The sequence below is a fragment of the Eumetopias jubatus genome, unplaced genomic scaffold (assembly GCF_037043125.1).
Source record: "Eumetopias jubatus isolate StellerSeaLion01/CBP00866 unplaced genomic scaffold, mEumJub1_p1.0 scaffold_3, whole genome shotgun sequence".
Classification (NCBI taxonomy): domain Eukaryota; kingdom Metazoa; phylum Chordata; class Mammalia; order Carnivora; family Otariidae; genus Eumetopias; species Eumetopias jubatus.
The window spans coordinates 179,275,231-179,289,280 of NW_028274809.1; the positions used below are offsets into that span (position 1 = coordinate 179,275,231).

General features: G+C 40.4%; 1 protein-coding gene across 1 annotated transcript in view; it reads right to left on the reverse strand.

The window, feature by feature from the left end:
- Positions 1-14,050, reverse strand: part of ABCC4 (ATP binding cassette subfamily C member 4 (PEL blood group)) — a 246,481-nt gene that overhangs the window by 22,142 nt on the left and 210,289 nt on the right. Inside the window, exons 27-29 of the mRNA XM_028112074.2 lie at positions 7,889-7,978; positions 975-1,147; positions 434-539 (exon numbers count right to left, since the gene is read on the reverse strand). Of these exons, the coding sequence (XP_027967875.1) occupies positions 434-539; positions 975-1,147; positions 7,889-7,978 (369 nt within the window). The remainder of the gene's footprint in view (positions 1-433; positions 540-974; positions 1,148-7,888; positions 7,979-14,050) is intronic.

The following is a 14,050-nucleotide window of genomic DNA, read 5'->3' on the forward strand; positions in this document are numbered from 1 at the left end:
CACTACATCTTGTGGACATCCCAACAGCTGAGAAATTCTGCAACTTACCCAACAACCAACCGGCAGCCTAAACGAAAGGCTAATTTTTTCATTAAGAGAATCCAAAATACTGAAACAACTGTGACACGGTGAAAATGACTCTTTTACCACGCTGTCAGAGGAGGCCAGATCTTGGATTTGAATTATTTCCATGGCTGACCATCATATAGAAAAAGGACAATTCAAAAAACTTTTAATATGGAAATATGAAATTATTATATAAATTTCACATTCTGAAGGTATAGTTAAGTACTTGAGTTATTGTCAGGGATGAGAGGAAAAATGAACAGAAAACGAACTTATTGGAGGTTTGTAACAGGTTGTACAAGGAAGGTTAAGTTGAAGAACTGAACATTAATGGAAACACCTGGAATGCCACAGGTGAGGGTCTTACCATGATCTTGTCACTGTCAATAACGGTGTTCAACCTGTGTGCGATGGTTAGCACGGTGCACTGGGCAAATTTCTCACGGATTTTTTTTTGTATTAATTTGTCAGTTCTAGAACCAAAGGAGTTGGATTTAGTTCAGTGGAAGGGAAAAAGCTAGACTTAAGACTTAAAATAATCATATGACATTTTCATAAGGTTTTTAGATATCAAAGACATGATCTTGTTGTTGAAAAACTGAGTATAAAAAATATCTATTTAGAAATTTCCTATTTTGCATATAATGACATAAAATATCCTTCCCTCCAATTGCTTGAAACTTTCAGGTGTTGAATTTAGGAAACCAGCTCTGTTAGGATGCCTACTAATACCGTTAACATTGTATAACCTATTTTGATTTCTTCCTCTGCTTTCCAGAATTAACGTTATCAAGAGGTGTCTTTGGGGCAAAGAGAGAGCTTAGAAACATTTCTCAGCATCATGAAATGTTTCTCATTGACCACATTTAAAATTTGGATTCCAGGGTTCATGGACCTCAATTCTGTACCTTGGATCCACATTTGCTGTCGCTTCGTCAATGATCAATATCCGGTTTTTCCTGAGGATGGCTCTGGCGAGGCACACCAACTGTCTCTGTCCGACACTTAAGTTCGATCCTGATTCAGCTAATTCGGTGTCCAATTTGCCAGGAAGATCTTCAATGGCTTCTTTAAGCTGTACCTGTGGACGCAGAAAGAATGACATCTTCCTAAACGAACTACTCCTGATGTAGACAAGCCCACTAGACACGAGAGCTCAGAAGTCCTCAGGACGTCTCATGCATCTTACGTGTCCAGTCATATGATGGCGGGGGGGGGGGGACACCGTTTACTGAAAAAGACAGTTGCATCAACTCAGGACAGAATGATTCCGACTTAGGAGCACAAGCTTAATAGGAGTCGAGACTCTTGAGTTGCCATCAGTAGGCACTGTCTGTTCATGCATGAAGAGATATATAGTATGCTGAATAAGGCTATTCTCAAGGTAACACAGGGAATAATTAAAAACGTTCCTTCTTAATTTTTAGATAAAAGGTAACTGAAGGAATTTATAAAGACAAAAAGCAGAACGGTGGGTACGCCTGGGGGCAGAGGGTTAACTGTAAATAGATGAGAGAGAATTTGGGGGGGGGTGACAGAAATGTTCTAAAACTGGATTGCTATGATGATTAACTACAAATTTACCAAAAATCACTGAATCACACCTATAGTGACGAAATTTTCTGTTATGTAAGATGATACCTCAGTAAAATTGGTGATAAGAAATCATCTGTGTCTCCCACCCTTGTCACGTGATGTCCACCGGGAACCCCTCCCTTGGGATTAATTAAGGAAATTTCTCAAAAAATGAAGTTATTTCTCTCAATGTAGTTTAAACATTTAAAAATGTTAGAAGGATCAGTATGGTTGAGTCAAGTTTCCCAGAACACATTTTGTATGGGAGTTAGTACACTAAAGGGAGAAAACAAAAATTTAATTATTGCAGGAAACATGGTTCTCTAAAGATATAACCTTGTCAGCACTTTACCATTTTGGAAGGTTTTAAAGTTAAAAAAATAAATAAACAAATTCAAACAATGGCAAACCACACCTCATAAATTAGCAAACCTGGAACCTATTTTGGGGACGGCTCTTTCCCAAATTTAATCCATACTGCTAGAACAGTCAAGTGCATTTACTTTAATCTCATAAAGGATGTGCAGTGAATGAAAACTCACAAAAACAGGGCACAACATCACATCTTATTTCCCCCAGACTCTGAGTTTAATAGTGTTTATATTAATCTATCTTCATAAAATTGTAAGTTCCAAAAAAAACCACAGACTGTTAAACACCGATAATCCCAAACCATGCTGAGTGGTAGAGCTCAGCTCCATGCCTATGTGTTTGGGGAAATTTTACAAGAACCAAACTCACACTATCCTTGAGAGTTAAAGAACAGAGAGTAAATACACCTGGATTTAAGAGACCGAGAGATCGACGGGTGCTGGTCAACAAGCAGGGACACGGAACTGCAATGTCAAAATGACAAAACCCAAGGGTACGTGAGCAATGTTTTTACAGCATCCTAAATGCTGAAGCACTTCTGTGAATGTGATTATCGTGCTTAAGACCAAAGTCCCATCCTCAGAAACGGGAATCTGATTTAGGATTAGATATGATATTGGTACTCAGCACTCGCATGAAAGGTACGTTAAGATCGGGACGGTGAAGGCCAGTCGTTGCACTGAAAATTACGAAATGGGAGATTTGGCTTAGTCAACCCCCTCCAACACAAGGAGGAGGGCTCACAGGTGATTCTTCTTATGAAACCAATTTTTAGATCTACACCCCAGAGGATGGAACCGATCGAGGCTTTTATCAGCTCTTCCTTTTGAGTTGACTTTGGTAACGCTTGTCTAAGCCAATGGGTCTTTCTTAAGCCTGATAATCCTGACGTTGAAGAGATAACCTCATGCTTGCCCCTGACTCAGGTGACAGCTCACCAGCCTGGTTTTTTGATCCTCCTTTGGGTTGCCCAGCTGCCTGATGAATAAACGTGTTTTCCAGAAAACACTGGTTTTTGAGACTCTGTCTTCATTTACGAATCAGGGCTGATTATGAGAATGATACAAACGGAAAAGCCCTCTGTAGTATTTTCACCCATTCCATCTATAATGAAGTATTAGAACCGAGAAAAGTCGAGAGAGGCAGAAGACAGTAAGTAGGAGTTACACCAAGGGAATTTGAAAACCTCTGAGATAATAGCATAATGTTACTACTCCGTGTCTTGAGTGAGATGAGGATTATGTAGGAGGAGGTCCTTATTCTTATACCATATATATTTAGGTATCTATGGGTGAATTGTAACTTACAATGAAAATTTCTGCAACTTACTTTCCAGCAGGTTCAGCACAACACAGACTATAGAAGAGAGGAAGCAAATGTGGCCATATACTAGCCAGATGAAGGGAGCATGTGTGTTGGTCACATTATTGCTTCTACTTTCTTGCGATTTGAAAAAATTTTTTTTGACGATTTTATTTGAGAGAGAGAGAATGAGAGAGAGAGAGAGAGAGAGAGAGAGAGCGCACATGAGAGGGGGGAGGGTCAGAGGGCGAAGCAGACTCCCCGCCGAGCAGGGAGCCCGATGCAGGACTCGATCCTGGGACTCCAGGATCATGACCTGAGCCGAAGGCAGTCGCTTAACCAACTGAGCCACCCAGGCGCCCGTGATTTGAGAATTTTTAAATACAAACTTGGGACCCAGAAGCCAGACAGCCTGGGCATGAGTACTGCCTGGCTCTGCCAATTGGGCAAGTTCCTGAACTTTCTCTATCTTAGCTTCGTGACCTGTAATTAAGACTGTAATAATTTTAAAGGTGTCTACAGTTTAACGTTGTTGGAGTGTTTGTAGAGTTTTCAGTAGTGTTTGATACAAAGAGATCTATAGATATTGCCCATCCGTCATGCGGTCAGTTAAACTCCCTTCGTGCTCAGTTAAACTCCCTATATGTTCCGTTTTATTTTTCTCCTTTGCATGCATCAGTACGGAGACTTGATTACATATGCATTTGTGTATTTTCCATCTTCTCCATGAGAATTTTAGCTCTAGAGAGGGTATGGGCTCTTTTGATGACTGTGAGAGTCCCAGAATGTACAACAATGCCTCTCTAAAAAAGTTCTCATTGGGTATTTGTTGGATGTATGAATGAAGCCACAAGAACATCTCATTTTGTGACATATTTGTTCCTATAAAAATCAGAAAATAAATCTATATAATTTATACAAGATACCATTTTCTTCTTATTAAATGTCATTGTAAAAGAAATATATTCCTCACAACTACGTAGCTTCAAGATATCACAACATCATACTTTAAAGTGTACAAAGCATTTAAAAAAATTAAAGGAAAACAGGTCAAATAATGCTATTCAAAACTATATATGTCTGTACAGAGTACTTCAGATTATTTTTAACCTCAGGAAAATCATAAACCTTGGCAAAACTGAAAATACTACACTGAATTCATAAGACACCCATTTGCATCATCGTAAACTTTGTGAGATTAACCTACTATGCATACTGAATCTACCAGCTGCCAGTGCCCCACACAGGAGGCTAAAGATGTCACGGGATCTCCACATTTTGTGGAACTTTCTCACTTTTCAAAAAGAAAGGCTGATGCAGGCTGGAGAGAGAAGAGAGTCTGAAATGCAATCAACAGGTGGACAAGCGCTCTTATTAGAACTTAAGCCAACAGTAAATGAAGTGAAGGGGGAGCCCATTTACCAAAATACATGGCCTCTGGAGAAATGGAAATGCAACTTATCACGAAAGCAAGAGTTGCATTATACCCCCCACGCACACACAGCTGACGCTCAGAGTTCCCAGGCTTGGTTTCCTTATATAATGAGAAATACCCGTATTCTAACTGAGAGGCCATCAGTGTCAGACGTAACTGGACAATCCCTCCACAGTTCTAACATGACGTACCCTACTCTTAATTGCATATCTGAGGATTAAAGCTGTTTGTTGTTGTTGTGGCTTTTTAAAGGAGCATTATACCGCTGACTTTGATCTGTTATGATCTTTTAGCCCCTTGACTAATAAACTGCTTCATTTCTAGTCATTACTTATATTTAAAAACTGCCAGTGCTTTGTAGGTGCCCCAATTGCCACTAATTTCTAATGAACTTTCTTTGGTTTGTGGCTATTTTTCAATATATGAGAAAAGAGGCCGGATGAGATGGGCAACAGGCACAGGACTGCCACCCTTCTGAATGGGTGGAGAGGAGAGGACCGTCTAGGAGAGGAAGAAATACAACCAAAAGGACTTAAAAAAAAAAAACAAACAACCTTTTAATTGAAGTTCTGAAAGAGGAGAAAACAGTAGTGCTCTCTTACTGGCTCTCAAGCCAACTCTATGAGTTTGGGTTCCTGTTTCCAGTTTGGCATTATTAGTAAAGCGGCTGACCAGGGTGGTTCGTCCACCTTAAAGGGAGCTGCCAAAGATACCAGCTCTCCTACCATCTACTGAAGAGCAGGCGTGGTTATGATGCACTCAGGTTTGGACGTCATGGGAAGAAGCAAGCTGTGGAGATGGTGGGTAGACTGAAGATGATAAATCGAGAAGAACCCGAATGGCATTAGACAGAATCCTCTGTATGGTGTCTCACCAGATAAATGCACATATATTCTACCGTGAGTACAATTTCAGGGAAGGAAGCTTCTTAGTCCATAGTCTAAAGGCCTGAAAGTTCTAAGGACTCGAGGTGAAGGGTCCCTGACCTATTACAGAATGAGCTCAACCTCCCTGAACAGGGTCATGAAACCCATGTAACTACTGTGAAAAGTCTGTAGTACTTCATCTGCCAGGAATATGATCCAGAAGACAAAAGCAATAAAGTACACCGGAGAAAATCTGGAGAATTCAGAAAAGCCAAAGGGGAGAGGGGGGATAAAAATCACTTATTGTTTTATTATCCCCCAAATAAGCAACATTTATGTTTTGGTACCTCTATTAGGTACACGTATCTACGTATGACTAAGAGAGCTGGAATCATACTGTAAATACAATGATATATCCATATTTTAAGAAAATCTACCAAATCTTTTGTGGAAAAACACAGATCATGAAAAAATAATTTCTAGAGAAACACAACTATGGGATGAATTCTCAATCTAAGAGGCATCACTAAGGCAATGAGGTCAATTCCAGAAGCAACACACGAAAACCACTCAATTCTCTTTGTGAAACAGTCATGTTTATTTCTATTTAAGAAAGTTCCTGATGTTGAAAATAAAGGTAGATCTTACTATTACCACTTCCATCACATCATTTTTAGAATTCTGACAAGTTACTAATTTTTATTTTAATTTTGGCAGAAGAAAGAAGTATAAGATGAAATATACATTATGATCAAAGTTCTAAGATAGTTTTTATAGGATCTGTCTCCTCATTTACATTTCTTCATGGTTCTGGAACAGTGTGTTTCTAGAGTAATTTTACTATCTGAGAATCTATGAGGAGAGATCTCAAGCTCTGAAACAAATAGAAAAATAATTTACCAGTAATTCCTGTTTTATTAAGGCGTGTCACAATTGCACCACCAAATTTGTCAGAGGAGTTTAAAAGCAATCAATGATCGTCCTATTTTTCTTTAGATTTGATGGCTAACTGTTCTGCCCACCTTTACTCTTCTAGAATTCCACCCGAGAAAGACTCCCCAACTTCAATGAAATCAGAGATCAACTGCTTTCAAGTAGGAAAGAGAAGGTGAAGTAATTAGCCCAATTTAGGCAAATAAAATCCCTACGGTTACTGGAAAGCAGGGTGGGTGTGTAAAGACTTGGCACTGACATGCCTTCAGAAACCAGAATGACTGGCAGGAAACTGTAGGGCCTCTGACTCTGCCTGATCACAAAGTTCATCTAGAAACTGGAAGAGCTCAGCTTTCCCTGGAAGGGTGACACTCATTGACAAACACGTTAATGCAAAACAACAACAATGTGAGCAATCAGTCACCGGGATGTGGGCAATTGTTTTTAAAGAACTAAGCCACATGGTCCCAAAAGGAAGAGATCAAATATTTAGTACCTAGTTATTAAGTGCTGACTTTTTAAAAGCCAAAGACAGAACTAGGTCCTACGAGGGATTAGAAGTCTGCCCAAGGTTTAGAAGTTTGACATGGTTTCTGCCATCCAGGAACTTAGCATCAATTTGCAGAATTAGGGCAAAAGCACAAAATAATTAGTGTCAAAACATACAAACCAACAGCATCCTAATACCCTAAGTCCTTTCCATGCAAAGGCAAGGAAATTCAAAGAAGTGGTCCAAATGGAAACACTACACAAATAATAGAAAATCCTCTAGAAATGAATATATCAGTATAAAAACTTAGCAAAAGTTCCAGGGTTCTGTTACTTCCATTTACTCAGTAGCATTTAAATGCTACTGTTCGCCAAAAGCAACTATTACACATTGTTTTACTTTTATGGACACTTTCTTATAAAACCTCAAAGCATTTTATTAGTATGATGAAAAACTATTATTGTCTTCATTTAATGGATGTTTCCTAAGAACAGAAAAGTAAAATGAAATGTTGCAGGCTAACTGGTCACTAAAATTTGAACCCATAAATATAACTTCCAGTTTAGTGCTTTGCTAAAGACAAGTAAGATAATGTATCTAGTTGCTTTGGATTCCAGGAAGAAAGTTACAATGTAAACATGAAATTTTATCTTTGGTTTTCATCATCATCAATACATACTTGTGTGTGTGTGTGTGTGTGTGTGTGTGTATCCAAGTCATCGATGTTCTCCTGGATGGTGAACAAAGTGAGTTAATCCAGTATGTTCCCATTAATTACCTGCAATGTTCTATAGGTACACACACACAGACTGATGGTAACAAGTTTAATAATTACATTTTATAAATTACCTCTGTTAAGGCATTCCACAGTTCCTCATCTGTATGCTCATTAAAGGGATCCAGGTTTTTCCTCATTGTTCCAGTGAATAAAACAGGTTCCTAAATATTCCAAAATAATGGATGTTATTACTGTAGCCTCTTTTCATTTTATTTCAATGCTAAATTCCAGAACAGAATTAAAATATAAAACCAAAATTCACTGTAATCATTAATAATAAGGTTGCAAATGCCTGTTGATGAAACAGTGTCTCTATTAATTTTCCATTATACAAAGTGTGACCCAAAATATCTTCTGGACCCCTGAACACTAACAAAAGAAACTCTTGCAGTGTGTCATCTTAAGAAGAAACTGAAGAGAAAGGAAGATTTGGTTTTTAAAAGTACTTTCCGAGCAGTACCTGCTTAAACAGGAAAAACACGGATATAATTATTTAAGAAACGTTACAAGAGAGCTATGTAAGTTTATTACCACGCCTGGTGTGACACTGGAACATACCAACAGTATGATTGGTTGATGTTTGTGACTCAAAGCAAAACTGGGAAATCACATGTGCAGTGATGAAGAAGCTAGGATGTTTCCTCCATTGGTAGAACAGTCTTCTGGGACGGGGAACCTCTCCCCATGTATGAACGGGACCCCCTGTTTTTTGTCCAAAGAGAATGTAAACGAATTGGCCCATGGCGCCTCTATGCATGAAGAGATGCCTCTGGTTTTGCACCAGCTAATCCCCAAATTATCTTGTCTGTGCATCGGGATTACATGCCTCATAGAACCTGAAACCCAGGATAACCTGAAACCCAGTGTGACGTGTGTCATAATAAAATTATTTTAATTTAAATAGCTCTTCCTATTCATGTGCTTCAGGAGGAGCCATAATTAAATCACTCTTGCGATATATGCCTCCTTCTGCGTTTCAGGAGAGAACCTGGTACATAAGCGTATGTAGGCCATGTATGTTTTCTTCTGGAAGGCTCTGCTAACCCAGGCCAAAAGAATATGGGTAGCAGGGAAGAGCTCAACTGGCTACTTTCAGTGAAGGTGGAAGAACAATGAGATGCACAGATGTAGGAACAAGAGAAGATTTGACTCTTCCACCAGCATCCAAGAATGGCTCAAGGGAATCACCCGCCTCAAAGCTCGCCTGACCTTGGGGCTGCACCGTTCCTCCTCGTTTCTCAAAAGCCTGAGAAGATTAAGATGGCAAACTTTTCTTCTCTCTAGCCATGAAGAAGAAGAACACTCAGAGAGCCTCCCATACCTTCTTTCCCCGTGCTCTCAGTTTTAAGACTGGGGAGAGGGAAATGGACGCAGAAGACAGTAAGTGTGCCACCAAAAAACATGCCTGCCTCAAGGCAAAATCCAAATCTTAAAAGACATTTTAAAAAGGATGCTTTATTTTTACAAAGTTGATTAAGTGGCCCATACGCCCCAACAGCACTGAAAAATCACTGGTCATATGATGTTTCAAAATGATTCCTGAACTGAAAGACCCCAAGACCCCAGGTCAAAGTCTCCATTAAAACTACTGAGTTTAGGATCAAAGACTAAACCACCATCTAAGCAATGGTAAGAGTTCCTGTCAGGGGGATAACAATCATCGTATTTGGGATTTGAAAGTCTTCACTCATTCTACTTCAGAAATTCTTCAGATTCTATTTTATCTTACTCTTTGTAATGATCAATTCTAACAAGAGTTCAACAAGCTAGGCGCTTCTCCTCCTCCAGCTGATTCCCTGAAGGTTCTTGAAAGGAGAAGGGCTGCTACCCACCCTCCTCCCATCAAGGCGCTAAACCACGGGCAGTATCCACTCTGGGGCCCAAACTGAGAGACTCTGAGGACTGGTATTTGGGGAGGTAAAGGGGCTGAAAGAGAACAGGTTAAGGAATCTCCTTCGAGACCAAAGGAGGGGGAGGTGGTCACTGGGCTCCTACTAACCACAAGCCTGTCAAGGTGTACAGGACCCAAATGTGTTTGCCTTCAGGAGCCTCTCATAAAGCAAACTCACATCCAGTAAGAGGTCTAGGATGAAGTGTCCACCTGGTTTTCAAAGTACACTCTGCAGACGTGTTACGTAAGCTAATCTACAAAAAACTGCCTCATGAAGACTTTCCTTCCTTTGTTAAAGAATGAAAGGGCACAGGATTCGCAGATTCGGGAGTCATAGTTTGAGTGGTTCAAGAGAACAGGCGTGGGAGAGCGCACGTTTAAAATTCGATCACCTATTTCATCAACGGGAAGGGTCTCTCTTGTCACCTCCCTCGTCTTTTTCTCTTTAGGAAAAGGTCTTGAAAGGGATCAATCTCTCCAAAGACTGGGGGGCTAAAGTGGGATTCTTTGCAGAAAGAGGAGTTGCTCTCTCTGACACTGAGCAGCAGCTGCTTTAAGCTGAGCTCGCAGCAGACACCTCAGGTATCCGCAAGGCCTTAGGGAGGTTCTGCTCATTATCAGCGGGTCACCACGGTCATAAAAAGAAAAAAGTTAAGTTTAACCATTTCCTATTGCAATTAAGGGTCACCACTTAAAACTCTACTGTCAATCTAAAGGGATATAGCAGGCAATTACTCACGTTTCCTTAGTAGTCATTAGAAGAAAAGAGTTTAGTAAATTAGAATATTTTTCTTTGTTATGACATGCCAAATATGTATTTCAAAATGAGTACAATTTCAGTCAAAACTTGAATGAAGAGAGTGGTTTATTAGAACATTAACTGACTGAAGCTGTATTTTTCTTTAAAACCAGCAGGCAATTTGTTAACAATGTCTGTTTTAATATGCCAAAGTGTTTTATGCATGGTGTTCATTTTGGTTTCTATTCATTCTACTTTCATCCACTTGCCAAATAAGAAACCACTATATTATCTTCAAAAGGTAATAAAAGTGCTCACAGTAGACACATACTGCAGGAACAGATAAGAGTCAAATTAATTATCATTTCTGATAGATACCATTATTTAAAGTACCCACCTCCAAGCAATGAAGTTAATAAACTAATCTTATAAATAAATGTTGTAAAAATGTTTGCAGGCAGAACAGTTCAGTGTCGAGATTTATGGGAGGACATACACCTTTCATGTAAACATATAATATATAGTAAATATATTAGCCTAAGTATATTTTTTTCTGAAGGTAAACAATTAAACCTCATTTAGTAAGAGTTAGCTGACATGGTAGAGTTAGGAAAACAATTGCTCTTGTTCAGTGTCATCTTTTAAATGGAACCTGAACATCAAATCTGTTTTTCATCAGTTTTAAAGTTGATATATTTTTTTATCCTTTGTGCCATATTCAGTAATGTTTTCCTTTGTTACCAACGTAACACAAGTTCATATCAGCCATGTGACCCAAAAATGGCCACTCTGAATCAAAGCATTTAGTGTAGTAAATGGATAATCCCTCAACACAACTGTAAGACAGAACCACAGTCTTACTAGGCCTTTTGTATACGCTATTGAAAGACAAGCTCTTATTATCCTAAAAAGAAACCCTACCCACTAACCTTCAGAAGCTTAAAACGACCCTGGTCCAAGACAAAAAACATACAAGTGGTTACAAACCAGGCAGACAAAGCACCACACTTTACCGTACCCTAATCATGTCAGCCCCAACCAGAAAACTGTCCTCGACTAAAATATATCTTCCAGAGTGGCTGCCGGTCCCACGCGTCCTAACGGCTACATTTTCATTTCTAAACGGAGGACCTTTATTAAGCACAGCTCATCTCCCTCCCTGTTCCAAGAATGAGAGAATCACCTGAAGGAGCTTTAAATCTTGCTTTCCTTTTTTTTTTTTTTTAATCCTGTCGCCTCTGAATGAACCGATCATCATCCATATTCAGAAGAAAAGAACACTGTTTGCCAACAAAGGAAAAAGAATTTAAGTCCTGTAAAGTCCTCTTTCGATACAGAAAGGTCAGAAGCTCCGGGGAGCAGTTCCCTGGGCTTTAATGAGGACTTCAGTGTCAGAAACAAAAGGCTGACTCCATTAGGCCAGAATCCAGTTGTATTTCTTTACTAGTAACAGCATACCCACCTCTTCTCTCTCTTTCAACAAGGAAAAAAAAAATAGAGGAAAGAAAACCAGGTAAGAATAAAGAAGTCTAAAAGAGACAGTTCAGGTTGACCTTTTCCACCTACAAAAATAACCCAGGGAACAGAAATACCAAAGGAGCGGATTGGATGGTTTAAAAAATACCTCGCTTATGCTTTGATTTTAAAAAGTCTATTAAATGTAAAAAAATGAATCTGTTTAATCATGATAAAGATGATAGCTGTTGATCTGTGCCAACCCTTGGGGTGCAATCATAAATAATGAATTTGCATGGAATTTTTCAACTGAAAACATTTTCTTGGTGCCAAAAGGAAAGGGGCCTTAGATGTAGAGAATCCATCCAAAAAAGTTTTGAAATCCATTTTTCCAGATCCTTTCAGATAAGCTAGTCCCTATAATCTCTTTTTGCTCTCTTTGGGGAATATGTTTAACTATTTCAGATCGTGAACACAAAGGGAAGTGTCCATTTCGGCGACCTGTTCTGTTTGGAAATTTAGGAAGTGCTTTCTTTTTTTTTTTTTTTTGCTTGCCCCTGAAATTATACAAATTGCAGAGTACATTCGTAAGAAGACAGTATTTGTTTCTGAACATTCCCTGGGGGGACTGGCCCCTAACTGTCTCACCATCTGGGTCGCCACTCCTTTGCCCCTTGTTCCAACGCCGGCCCTGCCTGTGATCACCTCTCTCCCAGGTCTGATCCCTCAAGGAGTGGTCAATGGCGACCAGGATGAGCCTGGGAGAGCGGGACCGCCGTGGAAGCTCACCGCTGTAGCCAGGCTCACGGCAAGCTCGGAGCCGGGGAACGACGCAGGCCTGGCCCATCGAAAGCGGGAACGCAAAAAACAAACAAGCCTCCGTTCTCCTTTGCAGAGATTGCTCCAAACTTCGTAGGTTCCCTAAATGAGGATGTGGGGACACAAGGACGCTGTTTCCTATTCATTTTGGGGCAAGAGGGATGGAAGCTGTCTGCGCTATAGACAAGTAACTTTTAAGTGACCAGGCCAACAGAACTTCCCACCTCTGCAGTCAGACACTGTAAGGAGAAAGGGCTCTCAGGTCTGGCAAGGTAGGATTTCGAGTACCTACTCCTGATGCTCGCCCATGACCTGTGAGTGAACTAACCCCTTTTCCTAAATTGATTTTCTTTTAGGGCTGAGGGTGCCTCAAGGTTTTCAGCAAAAGCCAAGAGTGTTTCAGCCTTTCAAAACCACCACTGTCCACCACCGTAGCACCAGGAGAAGTATCTTTTGACTTTGCTCTCTATTCTCCCTTGTTGTGGTTTTTGGGAATCCTTTCTGAGGAGGGTAGAAAACAGTGGGTGGGACACTAGACATCATTCAGTTCAAAAAACATGTGCTGTGTATGTCTTTAAGTCAGACAGTCCTGAGTTCTGATTCTACTGCTTATTAGCTGTTTGACTCGGACATTATTAACCAGCCCCACCAGCCTTCATCTCCTTCCTGGAAAACAGGGCAAAGCCAGCAGGACTGCGGTGAGAATCGGGGCCACCCATGAGGCTCCAGGCACAGGACTCACACACAGCAGGAGCCCGGCCAGACAGGGGACAGTGAGGGAAAAGTGCTTTTTCAAACTGCAGGTGCAGCCAATGGATCATGAAATCAATTCCTGTGCCTCATGACCATCATTTTGTCTTTTATATGAACTAGCATAGAATGGACCTAATAGAAAATAGAGTGCAAAGCACTACGAGTGATAGTGTGTGGGGAAATGTGTGTTTCTGCACGTGCGCGTGCACATGTGTGCATGCAGGACCGTGAGGTACAGCGGTTTTACTGTGGACGGCAGTCACTGGGTGCCCCGGTCCCCAGCAGATCGGTCAGCGGCTCGGGATGTGGAGCTGGGAATCTCCCTAAAATAAATATGAACCCTGGCTCTGCCGCTTATTGTTCAGTGGGTTAAGCTCACAGTGCCTCCATTTTTAAATGTGTCCAACGATAAGGATAACCATATAGCTTAGGTGGAGATGAAGTTGGAGACAGCAGGGAAAGAGAACCAGCACCAGATCAACAGAAATGAGAGAGACAGCCTCCAGGAGAGGTAGGAAATAGCCAGGCATTTGGGGAGAGCTGAGAAAATACATCAGGTTCTTCACGGGGGACCAC